The sequence below is a fragment of the Aethalodelphis obliquidens genome, unplaced genomic scaffold (genome assembly GCF_003676395.1).
Source record: "Aethalodelphis obliquidens isolate GAN/ISIS:26980383/991018 unplaced genomic scaffold, ASM367639v1 scaffold4, whole genome shotgun sequence".
Taxonomy (NCBI): Eukaryota; Metazoa; Chordata; class Mammalia; order Artiodactyla; family Delphinidae; genus Aethalodelphis; species Aethalodelphis obliquidens.
The window spans coordinates 9,043,020-9,062,913 of NW_020837948.1; the positions used below are offsets into that span (position 1 = coordinate 9,043,020).

A 19,894-nucleotide genomic window follows, 5' to 3' on the forward strand; every position below is an offset into this window, starting at 1 on the left:
ATTTATACTGGAGTATTTTTTTTTTAAGAAGATGTTGGGTAGGAGTTTATTAATTAATTAATTTTTGCTGTGTTGGGTCTTCGTTTCTGTGCGAGGGCTTTCTCTAGTTGTGGCAAGCGGGGGCCACTCTTCATCACGGTGCGCAGGCCTCTCACTACCGTGGCCTCTCGTTGCGGAGCACAAGTTCCAGACGCGAGGCTCAGTAGTTGTGGCTCACGGGCCTAGTTGCTCCGCGGCATGTAGGATCCTCCCAGACCAGGGCTCAAACCCGTGTCCCCTGCATTAGCAGGCAGATTCTCAACCACTGTGCCACCAGGGAAGCTCCCCATAGTGGAGTATTTTTCCACCTCGAATATCCTCAGTCTTAAGGTTTGAGGCTGATGAAAATTAGTCAGGAAGAGGCAGGCGGAGCTCCAGCGGCATCGCCTCCTGTCTAAGCTGCTCTATGTCCACGCCCCAGTGGCTAAGAACTCAGGGCAGGCCGTGGCGTCCCTCTGAAGCACCAAGCGGACAGAGGCTCACACACCCGAAGCCTGGGCCTGCTCAGCCACCGGCTGTCATGAATCAAGTTTTAACAGCACACAGCCCCACCATGCACCGCGCAACGCCTGTGGCTGCTTCTCTGGCTACGCCGGCGGCAGGGAGAAGATAAGTCACAGATGCCATGGCCTACGAAACCTACAGCAGTCACCGCCTGGACCTTTAGGGGAGGCTGCTGGTGCTGCCTCCACCCCTGAGGACCCAGAAGGCTCCTTCCTCTGGGAGTGTTCCCACACAAGCTGGCACACCCCGTCCCACAGTACACGCAGGTGGGGACACTGCAGTCCCCTGTCCGTACGATCAGGTTGACAATTCAGCTGTACTGTGAAGTCACCACGAGGCTAGAATGTCCTTAGAATGCTGACCCTGAGTAGCTTCCCTCCAATGACTGACTACTGAGCGCTCTGTGAAGTCCCGTGGCTTGGGCGTGTGGAGAGTGTGGCTGGTGGTTGCCCGGCACTTTGAGATGCTTTGGTTAACTCTCTCTCTTCCCCAAACCAAGCCAAACAACAAAGGAAACGCACGTAACTCAAATTTGAAAGGGAGCATATGCTACTAGTTTGAACTAAGTTTTTTTCAGGAAAGGGAAATAAATGTATATATAGATGGGGGGGGGGAGCTAAAAATAGAGTTGCCATAAGATCCAGCAATCCTACTCCTGGGCATATATTTGAAACTATAATATGAAAAGATTCATACACCCCTATGTTTATAGCAACACTATTCACAATAACCAAGACACAGAAGCAACCTAAATGTTCATCAACAGATGAATGCATAAAGAAGATGTGGTATAAATACACAGTGGAATACTACTCAAACACAAAAAATAATAAAATAATGCCATTTGCAGCAACATAGATGGATCTAAAGATTATCATACTAAGTGAAGTCAGAAATAGAAAGACAAATACCATATGATATCACTTACATGTGGAATCTAAAATATGACATAAATAAACTTATCTAGAAACAGAAACAGACTCACGGACATAGAGAACAGACTTGTGGTTGCCAAAGGGGAGGGCCGGTATGGGAGGGATGGACTGGGAGTTTGGGATTAGCAGATGCAAACTACTATAAATAGAATGGATAAACAACAAAGTCCTAATGTATAGCACAGGGAATTATATTCAATATCCTGTAATAAACCATAACGGAAAAGAATATGAAAAAGAATGTATATATGTATAACTGAATCACTTTGCTGTACAGCAGAAATTAACATAACATTGTAAATCAACTACTTCAATAAAATAAATGTTAAAAATACTGTATTGTGTATTTGAAAGATGCTAACAGTAAATCTTAAAAGTTCTCATCACAAGAAAAAAATTTGTCACTGTATATGGTCATGGATATTAACTAAAAACTTACTGTGGTAATCATTTCACTATATACACATATATGTTGTATACATAATGAAATGATTATATATAACCATTATGTTGCACACCTAAAACTAATACAATGTTGTATGTTAACTGTCAATTAAAAAAAATCTTTCAATGGCATGGTTTGTAAGAGTGTGAAAATCACAGAGGCATTTAGGATATAAATAATTTATAGGACATTAAAATATTTAACTCTGCAATTATAAAAAGTCTCTAAATATATAAAACACAAAAATACAAATGAGTTTAAATAGACAACTTGCATACAAAATTTTCTTTTTTTTATAATTAATTTTTTATTGGAGTATAGTTGCTTTACAATGTTGTTAGTTTCTACTGTACAGCAAAGTGAATCACCTATATATATATATATACACATATATGTATATATATATACATATATGTGTATATATATACACACATACATATATATATACATACACCTCCTTTTGGATTTCCTTCCCATTTAGGTCACCGCAGAGCACTGAGTAGAGTTCCCTGAGCTATAAGGCAGGTTCTCATTAGTTATCTATTTTATACATAGTATCAATAGTGTATATATGTCAATCCCAAACTCCCAATTCATCCCACCCTCCCCCGTCCCCCCTTGGTGTCCATACATTTGTTCTCTATGTCTGTGTCTCTACTTCTGTTTTGCAAATAAGATGATCTATACCATTTTTTCTAGATTCCACATATATGCGTTAATATGCGATATTTGTTTTTCTCTTTCTGACTTACTTCACTCTGTATGACAGTCTCTAGGTCCATCCACGTCTCTACAAATGACCCAATTTTGTTCCTTTTTATAGCTGAGTAATATTCCATTGTATACAGGTATCACATTCTTCTTTATCCATTCCTCTGTTGATGGACATTTAGGTTGCTCAAAATTGTTTTCTTTAAGAACCTCTTCCTGACCCACCAAGTTTGGGATTTGGAGCTCTGCCTATGTACCTGAACAGCCCCTCTACCTCTCCTGATATGGCAGCCAAAGGACTGTGACTGAACACTTTATTGTTTATCTTCTAATACGGTGCTCTAAGTTCCATAAAGACTGACCACTGTTCTATTTTTAGTGCCTAGCACAACAGGTATTGAATAAATGGTTGTTGAATCACATTAACCTACCTTAGAATACAAACTATAAAGATAGTTTAGGGCAAAGACGAATATAAAAAACCAAAGGACAGAAGTTTAAAAACACATCTGAAATAAAGAATAGCTTCCTAGAGCTTTTTTTTTCTCTTTCAGTACTGTTCTTTATTATTTTCCAATTAAAAAAAAAACACCTTATTTTACAATCACTTAGGTAACACAATGCAGACAAAGAATATATTTAACCTTTTTTTCTTCAGCAATATCCACTCTGTGAAATATGGAGAAGACTCACGATATAGGCCTCTGATCTCAAAGAGCTCAAATTCTGGGGACCTTGTTAAATATGCAGATATCCTCTGCTTTTCTGCACAAGCACATTAGCCAGAAAATATGTCTTCTTAAAGCCTCTGACCTTGAAGCACATATCGCAAAAAACTCCTTCCATCCATAGGCAGAAACGTTTATCCATCATCCTCCTTCTTTACTAGCTCATCATTCATCCCACCCATGTTTGTTTTAATTCTCAGCAATATCATATTGCTCTCTGGTGACTTTGAGATCCTTTGTAGGTGGCATGAATGCTAAAATGGTTGCATTGTGGTACATCAAATCCATGGTATGAGATTATTCATCTATTTAAAACAAACAAAACGAGAAACAGCATGCTACGTGTTCTTTAAATCCTGTCTAAATGGTGTGCTGCATAAAATCTTGTAAAAGGATAAGAAAAGGAAGAAAAGCAACTGTCCAAAGGTCCAAAGTATATTGAACCACTAGGGAGAAAAATGATGATGGAACAATAAAGGTAAACTCTGGATCAGAAAGGGCATTTTTTCCTACAATTAACGAATATTCATGAATAACTATAGATAAAATAATGAGTGAGACAGTTCCTGCCTCAGGGAGTCTGATATCTAGCACCAGAGAGAGAAATAAAGCACATATACACATCACAAAGATAATACCCAATGGCAAGCTGGGTAAATAATCTGAAGGGAGATTACAAGGTACCATGAGAGCATATGAAAAGGGTATATACTGTTTTTAAAAAAATGTATCACACATGTTCAGAAGCATGTCCCTATTTTGTTTGTCTTACATATATACCAGACAGGAAGTTAAAAAAACATGGATAATGCTACTCAGAAACTAAGTAAATATGTAGCCCTAAAGTCTTGAGTTTTCTTGGTACCATCTATAACCATACATTTGGTTACTGTCTATAGAATATATGTTTCATAAAGGCCAACATTGAAACCAGTTGACCAATATCCATATTAGAAAGAGGGCTTTGAAAATGTCAATAGTCAATGACAAAGCAAGTATAGAAAAATACTGAAATTAACTCATTGTTCTAAGTCATAGTTAGTTTTCACTTTTCTACAGAAAACCTAGGAAGGCTAGAATGGACCAATGATGAGACTGATATGAATTAAAATTTATGATTAATCCAAATTCATGTACCTGTGATCATACCAAAAAAAATAAAAATACAAAAAAAGTAGGGAATGCTTGGAAAGAAAATAGTTTTCCCAATATTTTTGAGATTTTAAAAATAAGGAGTTTTTCTCAAATGATGAAATTATTATATCTATAATAAAGAATAGTGAAATTATCTTCAAGGATAAGGAAAGCAGTCTTTTTTAAAAGGAAAAAAAGAGAAATTATTTAGGATAAAGAGTTCTTTCTGCTACTCAGTAGTTAATTTCCACTGTAGATATTACTTAGAAGGGAGAAAAAAAGAGATGGATTGAGAATTTACGCATACAGGTAATTAATTTTGCAGATGAAGTTTCATTTCATTATTTTCAGTTTCTATTATTTTTCATGTTGGGACTTTATCTGATCTTTTTTAGAGATACACAGTCATAACTCTATTTTCTAGGCAAGCAGAATTTTAATTCCTCTCACTTCTGTATGTCAGTAAAGACGTTGCTAAAATATGTGGAGGAATTTTACTTAAAGTAAGTTCTTAAAACAGATTAAAGACTCAAATTTGTTCTATCTTAAACCCATAGGAATAAAGTAGGAAAAAGAGACCCATATATAACTTAACAGAAAGAATGAGGCCTTTATTAAGGCAATATAGCATTAGATACTAATAATCATGTACGAGTCAAAATTTTCAATCTTGTGGAAAAATTAAACTATACAGAAAACCAAAAGAAAAAAAGAAATTTAAACCAATATTATCATATTTAAAACCAGGCTTCTGAAATGTAGCTATCAAATTTAGTTATCTGAAATAACCTAAATTTTTATTCATATAATAAAGATAATATTTTGCTATAATTACCCATATAAAATTTTGGCTATAGTACACAGAAGCTCTAAAGATTATTATTAAGATTAAAGACAATGACTACAAATTTTCAATTTAGGATTAACCATGTTTATTGCCCTTAGAAATATAACTGGATCTGATAATTTCTGATAAATACTCATGAACTAAAAATAAATTTAAAAGTCTTATAGGACATATACTACTAGATATTAAGATTTACTGTAAGGCTGTAGTAATCAAGACATTATGGGTTGTGATGCAAGGATGGAAAAACAAACTAATTGAAGAGATTATAAAGTCCAGAAACAGATGCACACATATAGTTATTTGATTTTTTTTAACTTTTTATTTCATATTGGAGTATAGCCAATTAACAATGTTGTGAAAGTTTCAGGTGCACAGCAAAGTGACTCAGCCATACATATACATGTATCCATTCTCCCCCAGACTCCCTCCCGTCCAGGCTGCCACATAAAACTGAGCAGAGTGCCCTGTGCTATACTAATTATACTTTAGATGTAATTATTTTTATACCATTTTAAAGACTACTTTCCCAACAGAAAGTTGTTTTTTTTTTTATGTCCATGCCTCTCTCTCGCTTTGTCAGCTTACCCTTCCCCCTCCCCATATCCTCAAGTCCATTCTCTAGCAGGTCTGTGTCTTTATTCCTCTCTTACCCCTAGGTTCTTCATGACATTTTTTTCTTCTTAAATTCCATATATATGTGTTAGCAAACAGTATTTGTCTTTCTCTTTCTGACTTACTTCACTCTGTATGACAGACTCTAGGTCTATCCACCTCATTACAAATAGCTCAATTTCGTTTCTTTTTATGGCTGAGTAATATTCCATTGTATATATGTGCCACATCTTCTTTATCCATTCAACAGATGATGGACACTTAGGTTGTTTCCATCTCCGGGCTATTGTAAATAGAGCTGCAATGAACATTTTGGTACATGACTCTTTTTGAATTATGGTTTTCTCAGGGTATATGCCTAGTAGTGGGATTGCTGGGTCGTATGATAGTTCTATTTGTAGTTTTTTAAGGAACCTCCATACTGTTCTCCACAGTGGCTGTATCCATTTACATTCCCACCAACAGTGCAAGAGGGTTGCCTTTTCTCCACACCCTATCCAGCATTTATTGTTTCTAGATTTTTTGATGATGGCCATTCCGACTGGTGTGACATGATATCTCATTGTAGTTTTGATTTGCATTTCTCTAATGATTAATGAAGTTGAGCATTCTTTCATGTGTTTGTTGGCAGTCTGTATATCTTCTTTGGAGAAATGTCTATTTAGGTCTTCTGCCTATTTTTGGATTGGGTTGTTTGTTTTTTTCTTATTGAGCTGCATGAGCTGCTTATAAATTTTGGAAATTAATCCTTTGTCAGTTGCTTCATTTGCAAATATTTTCTCCCATTCTGAGGGTGGTCTTTTGGTCTTGTTTATGGTTTCCTTTGCTGTGCAAAAGCTTTGACGTTTCATTAGGACCCATTTGTTTATTTTTGTTTTTATTTCCATTTCTCTAGGAGGTGGGTCAAAAAGGATCTTGCTGTGATTTATGTCATAGAGTGTTCTGCCTATGTTTTCCTCTAAGAGTTTGATAGTTTCTGGCCTTACATTTAGGTCTTTAATCCATTTTGAGCCTATTTTTGTGTATGGTGTTAGGGAGTGTTCTAATCTCATACTTTTACATGTACCTGTCCAGTTTTCCCAGCACCACTTATTGAAGAGGCTGTCCTTTCTCCACTGTACATTCCTGCCTCCTTTATCAAAGATAAGGTGACCATATGTGCGTGGGTTTATCTCTGGGCTTTCTATCCTGTTCCATTGATTTATCTTTCTGTTTTTGTGCCAGTACCATACTGTCTTGATTACTGTAGCTTTGTAGTATAGTCTGAAGTCAGGGAGCTGATTCCTCCAGCTCCATTTTTCATTCTCAAGATTGCTTTGGCTATTCGGGGTCTTTTGTGTTTCCATACAAATTGTGAAATTTTTTGTTCTAGTTCTGTGAAAAATACCACTGGTAGTTTGATAGGGATTGCATTGAATCTGTAGATTGCTTTGGATAGTAGAGTCATTTTCACAATGTTGATTCTTCCAATCCAAGAACATGGTATATCTCTCCATCTACTTGTATCATCTTTAATTTCCTTCATCAGTGTCTTATAATTTTCTGCATATAGGTCTTTTGTCTCCTTAGATAGGTTTATTCCTAGATATTTTATTCTTTTTGTTGCAATGGTAAATGGGAGTTTTTTCTTGATTTCACTTTCAGATTTTTCATCATTAGTGTATAGGAATGCCAGAGATTTCTGTGCATTAATTTTGTATCCTGCTACTTTACCAAATTCATTGATTAACTCTAGTAGTTTTCTGGTAGCATCTTTAGGATTCTCTATGTATAGTATCATGTCATCTGCAAACAGTGACAGCTTTACTTCTTCTTTTCCAATTTGGATTCCTTTTATTTCCTTTTCTTCTCTGATTGCTGTGGCTAAAACTTCCAAAACTATGTTGAATAAGTGGTGAGAGTGGGCAACCTTGTCTTGTTCCTGATCTTAGTGGAAATACTTTCAGTTTTTCACCATTGAGGATGATATTGGCTGTGGGTTTGTCATATATGGCCTTTATTATGTTGAGGAAAGTTCCCTCTATGCCTACTTTCTGCAGGGTTTTTACCATAAATGGGTGTTGAATTTTGTCGAAAGCTTTCTCTGCCTCTATTGAGATGATCATATGGTTTCGCTCCTTCAATTTGTTAATATGTTTTATTATATTGATTGTTTTGCGCATATTCAAGAATCCTTGCATTCCTGGAATAAACCCCACTTGATCATGGTGTATGAACCTTTTAATGTGCTGTTGGATTCTGTTTGCTAGTATTGTGTTGAGGATATTTGCATCTATGTTCATCAGTGATATTGGCCTGTAGTTTTCTTTCTTTGTGACATCCTTGTCTGGTTTTGGTATCAGGATTGATGGTGGCCTCGTAGAATGAGTTTGGGAGTGTTCCTCCCTCTGCTATATTTTGGAAGAGTTTGAGAAGGATAGGTGTTAGCTCCTCTCTAAATGTTTGATAGAATTCGCCTGTGAAGCCATCTGGTCCTGGGCTTTTGCTTGTTGGAAGATTTTTAATCACAGTTTCAACTTCAGTGCTTGTGACTGGTCTGTTCATATTTTCTATTTCTTCCTGATTCAGTCTTGGCAGGTTGTGCATTTCTAAGAATTTGTCCCTTTCTTCCAGGTTGTCCATTTTATTGGCATAGAGTTGCTTGTAGTAATCTCTCATGATCTTTTGTATTTCTGCAGTGTCAGTTGTTACTTCTCCTTTCTCATTTCTAATTCTATTGATTTGAGTCTTCTCCCTTTTTTTCTTGATGAGTCTGGCTAATGGTTTATCAATTTTGTTTATCTTCTCAAAGAACCAGCTTTTAGTTTTATTGATCTTTGCTATCGTTTCCTTCATTTCTTTTTCATTTATTTCTGATATGATTTTTATGATTTCTTTCCTTCTGCTAACTTTGGGGTTTTTTTGTTCTTCTTTCTCTAGTTGCTTTAGGTGGAAGGTTAGGTTGTTTATTCGAGATGTTTCCTGTTTCTTAAGGTAGGATTGTATTGCTATAAACTTCCCTCTTAGAACTGCTTGTGTTTCATCCCATAGGTTTTGCATTGTCGTGCCTCCATCGTCATTTGTTTCTAGGTATTTGATTTCCTCTTTGATTCCTTCAGTGATCACTTCGTTATTAAGTAGTGTATTGTTTAGCCTCCATGTGTTTGTATTTTTTACAGATCTTTTCCTGTAATTGATATCTAATCTCATAGTGCTGTGGTCAGAAAAGATACTTGAAACAATTTCAGTTTTCTTAAATTTACCAAGGCTTGACTTGTGACCCAAGATATGATCTATCCTGGAGAATGTTCCATGAGCACTTGAGAAAAATGTGTATTCTGTTGTTTTTGGATGGAATGTCCTATAAATATCAATGAAGTCCATCTTGTTTAATGTATCATTTAAAGCTTGTGTTTCCTTATTTTCATTTTGGATGATCTGTCCATTGGTGAAAGTGGGGTGTTAAAGTCCCCTACTATGAATGTGTTACTGTCGATTTCCCCTTTTATGGCTGTCAGTATTTGCCTTATGTATTGAGGTGCTCCTATGTTGGGTGCATAAATATTTACAATTGCTATATCTTCTTGGATCGAACCCTTGATCATTATGTAGTGTCCTTCTTTGTCTCTTCCAGTTATTTGATTTCATGATAAAGGTGGCCCTACAGTGCAGCGGGGAAAGAGTGGTCTTTTCAATAAATGATGCTGGATCAACTGAATATTCAGATATAAAAAAATAAATCTTGACTGCTATCTCATACCATATAAAAAATCAACTCTAGTTGATATAAACAACAAAATGAAAAAGACCAAACAATAAAGCTTTTGGAAGAAGCATAGGATAATCTCTTCATGATCTTGCTTGAGACAGGAAAAGATTTCTTAAACAAGACTCAGAAAAATATTAACCATAAAGGAAAAAAGGGATAAACTGGACTACATTAAAATTAAGACCTTCTCATCAAAAGATAAAAACAGCAAAACGAAAAAGCAAGACAAAAAGCAGAAGATTCTTATAATATATATATATATCCAACAAAGGATTTATATTCAGAACATACAAAGAATTTCTTCAAATCAATAATAAAAAGGCAGATAACCTCTTAGAAAAATGGGCAAAAGACCTGAACAGCCACTTCATAAAACAGAATATCCAAATGGCCATTAAACAACTGAAAAAGTGCTAGTCCTTCATTAATTACCAGAGAAATGCAAATTCAAATCACAATGTGATACCATTACATAACCACCAGAAACTCTAAAATTAAGAGATGCACAGTATCAAAGAGCTGGTGAGGATAAATCAACTGGAGTTCTCAGATACCACTGCTTCAAGTGTAACTTAGTCTAACTACTTTGGAAAGCTGGTTAGCAGTACCTATTAAAGCTGAATAAACACATACCATATGACATGGCAGTTTCACTCATACAATATTCACAGAAATGTTGCTACACACAATGATAAAGATGAATCTCACAAATATAATATTGAGAGAAAGAAGCCAGACAAAACAGAAATCCTATATGATTCCATTTACATAAAGTTTCAAACACTTTATTATATTAGGTTAAAATTGATAGTGTTAAACGGACAGCGGTTATACTTATGGGAAGGGGCTGACGGTGAGGGACATCAGGGCATGATGGTGCTTTTGGGAAAGTGGTAGCATTATATAACTTGATGTGGATGTTGGTTACATGATATTTCACTTAGTGAAAATTCACTGGACTATACTATTATAAATTGTGTACTTTTCTGTTTGTATGTTGTTTGTATCTTTGCTGTTGTTTCTGTCCCCCAAAATACTTCAGGGAATGAAAACCAAATATTATGTGAAATGAGAGTCTGCTGAAGCCCCACCAGGAGTTTGGAGGTATAATGGAGGATTCTCAACTATATTACCATTTTGTATAATCCCAATTCTTCTGAATTAAAATAGTAGAATCATAGGAGAAAAGATAAAGAAATAGACACAGTCTAGGTAGGTGACAAATTATACTAGGAAAATTAAGAATGCCAGATATATTTTATAAAAACAGTCACACAGGCAAACTTCTGAGATATTGCAGGTTCGGTTCCAGACCACTACAGTAAAGTATCTCAATAAAGCAAATCACACCAATTTTTGGTTTCCTAGAGCATATAAGAGTTATGTTTACACTGTACTATAGTCTATTAAATGTCTAATAGCATTATGTCTAAAAAACAATGTACATATATTAATTTAAAAATACTTTATTGCTATAATATGCTAACCATTATCTGAGCCTTCAGCAAGTCGTAGCAGTAACATCAAAGACCACTGACCACAGATCACTATAACAGATACAGTAATAATGAAAAAGTTTGAAATACTCCAAGAATTACCAAAATGTTACACCGAGACACCAAGTGAGCAAATGCTGTTAGAAAAATGGCACCGATAGACTTGCTTGACACAGGGTTGCCACAAACCTCCAGTTTGTGAAAAATGCATTATCTGGGAAGTGCAATAAATTGCGGTATGCATATACTGCCTTTGTAACTGTAGTTTTGCAGTATAACCAGTGGTTAAGATTAAAAAGAAAAAATATATAAAAGAAAAAAAAGTCTGGTAAAACAAAGTTTCATAATTCAGCATTTTAAAATACAGCCTTATAAATGTGTACAATATATACCACATTGTCTGGCAAAATCAAGTTTAGTAATCAGCATTAAAAGCACTGTAATTGCTCAATAGTTTAAAACACATTGCAAGCAACATTTTTCTTTAATATTACTTACTCAGCGTATTGTGGTCTGTGTGAATACCTTGTATAACAGATGTTCTGAGTATCAGCTCAACATCAGAACCTATTTTTATTAGCTGTTAAGAAAAAAAAAAATAGACTAAATCCTCCGTTTTTTCAATGGTTCACATGAATGTACTGTTTTTGAAAACTAAAGGTTTACAATTCTTTTTAGGTGATACTTGCCTTTAACTTCTTTTTTTTAAAGAATATATTTATTTATTTATTGGCTGCATTGGGTCTTCGTTGCTGCGCGCAGGCTTTCTCTAGTTGTGGCAAGTGCACAGGCTTCTCATTGCGGTGGCTTCTCTTGTTGCGGAGCACGGGCTCTAGGAGTGCAGGCTTCAGTAGTTGTGGCTGGCAGGCTCTAGAGCGCAGGCTCAGTAGTTGTGGTGCATGGGCTTAGTTGTTCCGTGGCATGTGGGACCTTCCTGGACCAGGGCTCGAACCCGTGTCCCCTGCACTGGCAGGCGGATTCTTAACCACCATGCCACCAGGGAAGCCCCTTGTCTTTAACTTTTTGTAACCATTCCAAGCATACAGAAAGCTCAGACATGCGTATGTTTTTACCTTTTATCTATCCATTCCATATTTTGTTCCAAAACAGATTGGAGTATTTTTTGTTGTAATATATATTTTACAATGTGTTTAAAATGTGCATTTTGTTTTTTTGAGAGGGGCTGAATCTTTCTTTTACTGTAGAGTTGGATGTTCTGAACACTAGAAAGAGTACTGGATCAGGAGACAGAATACTTGGACTCCCAACTCTGGATCTGTCATCAAGTGTATGGCCTTGGGTTAATACCTACTCACTAAGTTTCAGAACTCATCATTGCAAAATGAAGAACTGAACTAAAACAGTGAGTCTCAAAGCTGTGGACCCTGAGACTCTTTCAGGGGACCCGTAAAGTCAAAATTATTTTCATAATACTAGAGCTGTCTGCATTGTTTGAGTTGTGAGCACAAGTAGAGTTTTCTCTTTGGAATACCATTTTTACTTTTATAGACAAACTCTGTTTATTCAGATTTGGGTAACTGGCAGATAGGTGAAATGAGTATGTCACTTTAAGAAAACAACTGACAGTATTTAATGGCAATGATAAAATTCAAGCTTTCAAGCAAAAATCAGAATTCTGGAGAAGCTATATCTGTCACTGTAAGCTTGACAGCTTCCCAATACTTAAAGATTTTTCTGATGAGATGGATATTAAGATATAATTTTAAAATATTACATATTGAACTATGTCAACATTTGGAAGATCTGCATTACTTGCTGAACCTACATTTTCCAAATCATTGATGCATGATGTTATAAAACATGCATGACTGAAAGATCCATTCAAAGGGAAAGACAGATTAAAATCTGTTGGTCTACTAAATAACCAACAGATTTATATGTTATACCTATCAATATTTACCATATTAGAGAAGGGCATATTGGAGAAGAATATCATAGGAAGAAGCAACAGCATAAATGGCCTGAGGTAGGAAAGTTCTTGGTAAACTGAAGCACCCTCAAAGAAGGCACTGAGACTGGAAGAGTGAGAAGTACATGGTGAATTGAGGCAGGAAGTTAACAGGGGTCAGATAATACAGTGTTATAGGTCATGGTAGGTAGAGACTTTAGATTTTAATTTGAATGGGATGAGGAGCCATGGGGATTGTGAGCAGAGGAGTGATGGGATATGCCTTTTTTTAAAAGGCTCACTGCCTTTTATAAGTATTGAGAATAGGCTGCAGGGAGTTAGGGCAGAAGCAAAAAGACCCACTAGGAGGCTGCTGTAACAACCCAGTGAGAAATAATGATGGCTTGAACCAGGAAATAATAATAGGGCAAATAAGAAGTGGTTGAATTCTGGGTATATTTTGAAGGTTAAGTCAACAGGATTTGCTGCCAGATTGGATGTAAATGTGAGAGAAGGAAAGCAGTCGAAAAAGAGAGCACCAAGGGTTTTGGTCTGAGCATCAAAAGGAGGGAGCTGCCATTAATTGAAATGGAGAAGGCTGTAGGAGAGCAAAGCCTCACCTCCCTACAGAGCTGAGAAGGGGCTTAGAAGGGGAGAGAAAGAAAAACAATGCGACTCCTCACCCACTGGAGGTGCATAAACTGAGCTGAGTCTTAGGTTTAAGGCTGGAAACAAGGCTAGATAAGAAACAAGGGATTATGGGAGATCAAAGGGGATGAGCAGGATGTGGTATGTATAAGTCCTAGGAACCACCCCGGCAAAGGATAAACACACACACCCACACACATCCATTGGTCTAACAGATAACAGAGTTCCGCATTGCATCTAACCTTTAAAGAAATTTACCACTTGTTGAGGTCTGATATCAAAGAATATTCACAATTATTTGAAAAGGCTAACATATACACCTACCCTCTTCCAACTACATATCTGCATAAGGCTGAATTTTCTTCATATAATTCAATCTAAAAAAACATACAGTTGGGCTTCCCTGGTGGTGCAGTGGTTGAGAATCCGCCTGCCGATGCAGGGGACACAGGTTCGTGACCTGGTCTGGGAAGATCCCACATGCCGCGGAGCGGCTGGGCCCGTGAGACATGGCCGCTGAGCCTGCGCGTCCAGAGCCTGTGCTCCGCAATGGGAGAGGCCACAACAGTGAGAGGCCTGCATACGGCAAAAAAAAAAAAAAAAAAAAAATACAGTGCCAGATTGAATGAGGAAGCAGGTATGAAAATTTAGCTGACTCCTATTAAGCCAGACATTAAAGAGATTTGCAAAAATATAAAATAATGCCTTGCTTCTTACTAAATTTTTTGGAAAATATAGTTATTTTTCATAAATATTGTATTTAATAGGTAATGAGCTTATTTTTTTTTTCTTTTTTGCGGTACATGGGCCCGAGCTTATTATTTTTAAATTATTTAATCAACATATATTTTTAAAATTTCTCAGTTTTAAATCCTAGTATGGTAAATATTGATAGGTATAACATATAAATAGCACTTTTGGGGGTCTTCAGTTTTTCGGAAGGTAAAGTGGTCTTAAAACCAAAAAGTTTGAGAACTGCTGGTCAAGAGAATGCCTATGATTCATTTTGGTGCCAAGACTTCATGACAATACATGACAATGTAATTATCTAAAAACTACTAAGTATTTAATATATGCAGAGTTACAGAAAGTATAAAATATACACTTGTATATAACAAATATCTAATTTCAAGAGTGCTTAATGTGGGCTTCCCTGGTGGTGCAGTGGTTAAGAATCTGCCTGCCAATGCAGGGGACATGGGTTTGAGCTCTGGTCCATGAAGATCCCACACGCTGTGGAGCAACTAAGCCTGTGTGCCACAACTACTGAGCCTGTGCTCTAGAGCCCACGAGCCACAACTACTGAAGCCTGCATGCCTACAGCTCATGCTCTGCAACAAGAGAAGCCACCACAATGAGAAGCCCGCACACCACAATGAAGAGTAGCCCCCACTCACCACAGCTAGAGAAAGCCCGCACGCAACCAAAAATAAATAAATAAAATAAATAAATTTATATATAAAAAAAAGGAGTGCTTAATGTTAGTGTTCTACAAGTAAAATTAATTTGGGAGATGGTAGTTCATTTTTCCAGTTTAGTTAATATAAACAGACCTCAATTAAAAAATTTTTAAATCATGACTTCAAAATTTAAAAACACTTACAGGCATACCTCAGAGATATTGTGGGTTCAGTTCCAGACCACCACAATAAAACAAATATCATAATAAAGTGAGTCATACAAATTTTTTTGTTTCCAACTGCATATAAAAGTTATGTTTACAATATACAGTAGTCTATTAAGTGTGCAACAGCATTATGTCTAAAAAAACAATGTGCGTACCTTAATTAAAAACACCTTATTACTAAAAAATGCTAACCAGCATCTGACAATGCAGAGTTGCCCCAAACCTTCAATTTGTAAAAAACAGATTCTGTGAAGTGCAATAGAGCGAAGCACAATAAAACGAGGTATACCTGTACCATATTGTTATTAATCAGTCTACCAAATAGCAAAATAGTACAAATTTCAGTATATACATTTTAACTTCTCTTCATGTCATGACCTGATTAGAATGTCATTTTAACTTCTTTCATGAATAGAAATTACATAGTCCCTGTTTGCCCTATCATACGCTTAAGTGAAATCTCCCCCTTTTTTCTTTATGTTATAGGGAAAGAAATCCTTAGGCTATCTCATTTTGTCTCATTATTTTATCATAGATATTTACTATTTCAAAAATAGCATTTTCTCTACTAAGTAGAAAAGTATTTGTATAAAAATTTTTTTTTCACTATGTGGAAATTCTATTAAACATGGAAGAATTTCTCTAATTTGTACCTTCCTCTTTACCAAACCAATTCTTCGAATCTTAATTATTCCAGCAAATAATTTGTCATTTTTCATTTTCTTTCTAATGGTCCTTTCCCTACATTTATACAAAGTTAGATACAGGAACACCTAGGAAGCAGTGTTCCTTCCTAAGACAGAGACAATGTGTATATGCATATGATTTTATACAGGAAAAGAATCATTGTGCACTTTTTCAACGAACATGTACTAGGAATACTAGGGAGCTCACCGACTAGTAGATTGTCTTCAACTGCGGCAAGTGACTAAAATGCAAATACAGAAGGCAAAGCAAGAATAGTTCATAAACTCTGGCTGGTTAACTTTCACAGCCAAGATATGAATTTAAAAAAAACTTCTGTCTAGTTGAGCTAAATGAGTAGACGTTCCCTCTGTGTAACTCTGAGTGAGTTACCACAACACTCACTCTCCTTAGTTTCAGTCACTTGCCTTAGATGAAGACAGCATTTCTGTGAACTTCTGGGTTGGTTCAGCTGCTCTTACTTTGATCATGGCTACACTAATGTTCTTTTCACCAGGCAACTTGCTATCTTAAGGGTGTAGGCTGATGACCCTGAGAAGGTGAGCCAAACCAAACAATTGAAGGTTATCTATAGTTGTGATGGCTTGCTTTAACTATCAAGTAATGATTTTTATTTCATATAATCCCTCTATTTTTATCATTTCCTTAATTGCTAAAATTGGAGTTTTATTATAATTGAAAAACTTAATTACTGTACCTCTTCTATTTTCTTAGGAGAAGTTTCACTTTTATTACATTTGAATTCTTCATTTATCTTTATTCTGGCTGCTAGAAAAAGAAAAAATATGTATATAGTTATTTGCTTTTCTTTCTTTTCCTTTTTCTTTTTAAATATTTATTTATTTATTTTGGCTGCACCAGGTCTTAGTTGCGGCATGCAGGATCTTCACTGTGGCATGTGGGATCCTTTGTTGCGGCATGTGGGATCTTTAGTTGAGGCATGTGGAATTCTTAGTTGCGGCATACGGACTCTTAGTTGCAGCATGCATGCGGGATCTAGTTCCCCCGACCAGGGATCAAACTGGCGCCCCCTGTATTGGGAGCATGGAGTCTTACCCACTGGACAACCAGGGAAGTCCCTGCTTTTCTAATTTATAATTCCTGTCCCAATAATTTACATATTATTCATTATACTACGATACTATATGCTATACACATATATCTACTAGTTCTCTAGTAGAAAAAATAATTTTGTCCCATGTAAAACAAAGTATAAAAATAAGAAATTTATTTAAAAAGTCCTTGGAGAGCTTTTGACAGGCTGGCAAATTTGTAATTAAACTTAATACCTATTTTTAGCACTCTAATACTTTTGTGTCCTGCTTTTTATTTCTAATTTCATTTTGAACCTCTAGCTATGAAATCCTAATAAATTCAAGTTAATACTTTGTTTTTGTAAATCTAAGGATTTGAATTAACATGCTTTTTTTAAGATGGCAAAACTCAATGCATACAAGCATGTTAACCCTACCCCCCCCCGCCAAACACACACTTAAAATGAAGATATAGCAGCAAAGAGGATATACAAATAATTCTGGGTGCCTTGACTGACAAGTAAAGTGACTGATAAATAAAACTTTTGTTCATATACCACTGAGACTTTGGCATCACTACAGCAGCATAATTCAATATAACTGATAAACTGCCTTAGAGTGTGCTGTGAGCATTTAATGGAACAATTCATGTACAGTGCTTAGTAAATATGCAGTATTAGCTATTCTTATAATTATTTCACTTAAAAACATTTAAAACATTTAAAAATATGTTATGCTGATGGAGATTAGCCATAAAACCTTCCTTCTGTGCTCGATACATTTCAATATGTAAGGTGGGTAAGAGTTTAGGCTTTGGAGCCAGAATGTTTAGGCTAAATCCCAGCTCCACCTCTTACTAAGTATGATGTGGGGTAAATCCTTTCACATTTTGTCAGTTTTCTCATCTGAAAAAATAGAAATTATGATAGTAACTACCTCACAGGGCTGTGATAAGAATTAAATGAGGAATTTGTGTAAAGTACATATAATAGGAGGCATATACTTTAATATTCAAGAATTTTTTTTCGATAAATTACAAAAACTTGAATTCCTAGGGACAGTGGGGACACTTTACATAGGTGGCCTCTTTCTTTTAAATGGAGGTTGAATTTTTTAATTTTAATTTTTATTTTGGCATAGTTGATTTATAATGTTGTATTAGTGTCTGTTATACAGCAAAGTGAATCAGTTATACCTATACATATATCCACTCTTTTTTAGATTCTTTTCCCATATAGGTCATTACAGAGTATTAAGAAGGGTTCCCGGGCTTCCCTGGTGGCGCAGTGGTTGAGAGTCCGCCTGCCGATTCAGGGGACGCGGGTTCGTGTCCCGGTCCAGGAAGATCCCACATGCCGCGGAGCGGCTGGGCCCGTGAGCCATGGCCACTGACCCTGCGCGTCCGGAGCCTGTGCTCCGCAACAGGAGAGGCCACAGCAGTGAGAGGCCCGCATACCGCAAAAAAAAAAAAAAAAGAAGAGTTCCCTGTGCTATACAGTAGGTCCTTATTAGTTATCTATTTTATATATAGCGGTGTGTATATGTCAATCCCAATACCCCAATTTATCCCTCCATCCCTCCCCCAAGGTGCCTTCTTAAAGAGGTTTAGAAACTGAGTATGACCAACACAGAACCTAAGCTTTAGAGCTCTGAGTTCCGGATAAGACAGAAACCACTTTAAACAGTGAAATACTGAATTTGGAATCATTTGTGATAGATTCTCTTTCATAGCTGCTGTCACTTCTAGAAAGACACAAAGCATTAACAATATGGTAGTATCTGGTCCTAGAGGATGTGAAAATTTGATCATATAATAGACAAATGAGTTTCATGGCTTGAACATAAGACAAGTAATGGAGCACATTGAAATTCTGATCCTCTTTTTTTTCCTAATTTTTTAAGAAAAGTTGATCTTTAAATTTTTTTCTTTGTAGATACTTCTCAAAGAAGGGTAAGGTAAACTCATTTTTATTTAAAAAAACATTAGGGGAGAGATCGTGAAGGTCATTCCCCAAGATAGGTCTTGACCACCATACATGGTCTCTTGTATTATTAGCAGCCACCTAAAGAATGGACTTGCTCCAAAGGGGCAAAATATAAACTTACCTTCTAATGCCCTAGCATCATTTTTAAAAACTTGTTGTCTGGTCCTGTGCAGTGTTTTAAAGAGCTGTAAAACCTATAAAGAAAATTAGAATTCAGACCTCAAAAGAAAAAATTTCACATTTTACATAATTACATGGATTAAACAGTATTTATTTTCTGTTTGTTTTTTAGACTATTTTTCGAAATAGTTGGTGAAAACAAGGGTTGGCCAAAATAACTTTCCCTTGATTATTTATCTTTAAATTTTAAAAAAATTAGCCTTATGTATTTATAAAAACAATACAAAATTCTTTGAAACAAAACAATACGAGAATGGTTAAAAAGTTAATGATTCCCCCTGCCAAAACTAGTTTGCTAAGTTAATCAACTTTATCAGTCTGGTATTTGTTCTTATTTTGCTTAACCTGAGAACTTCATCTGCTCTTAAAGTCATACACACATGCACACAAACTCGTGAATATACTACATCTTAGAAGAGGCCAGAGGAAGATGTTTCAGATAATTCAGGCAGGTTTAATTGTGCTTTCTCAAAAAAGAAGTGGAATGCTGAGACTTCTGAATATTCTAAGACTGTGCTAAAAACAAACAAACAAAAAGGTATTCAATATTGACCCCCCAATATTGCTCTTTCTTCTGTCTTCTCAATTTCAGTTATGGAAAATA

At 36.0% G+C, this 19,894-nt stretch overlaps 1 protein-coding gene across 4 annotated transcripts in view; it reads right to left on the reverse strand.

Moving 5' to 3' along the window:
• The window catches only part of LYRM7 (LYR motif containing 7), a 47,580-nt gene that overhangs the window by 20,378 nt on the left and 7,308 nt on the right, over nucleotides 1-19,894 (reverse strand). For 2 of the 4 annotated variants that reach the window (XR_003431116.1, XM_027098496.1), the window contains exons 2-4: nucleotides 19,232-19,304; nucleotides 16,789-16,859; nucleotides 11,701-11,782 (exon numbers count right to left, since the gene is read on the reverse strand). Coding sequence is in view for 3 of the 4 variants with exons in the window: in XM_027098496.1 (XP_026954297.1) it covers nucleotides 11,701-11,782; nucleotides 16,789-16,859; nucleotides 19,232-19,304 (226 nt within the window). In the remaining variant the exon portion in view is untranslated. Of the gene's footprint in view, nucleotides 1-9,483; nucleotides 9,599-11,700; nucleotides 11,783-16,788; nucleotides 16,860-19,231; nucleotides 19,305-19,894 lie in introns of those variants that run through there. The other 2 variants (XM_027098512.1, XM_027098507.1) reach the window with 2 other exon arrangements.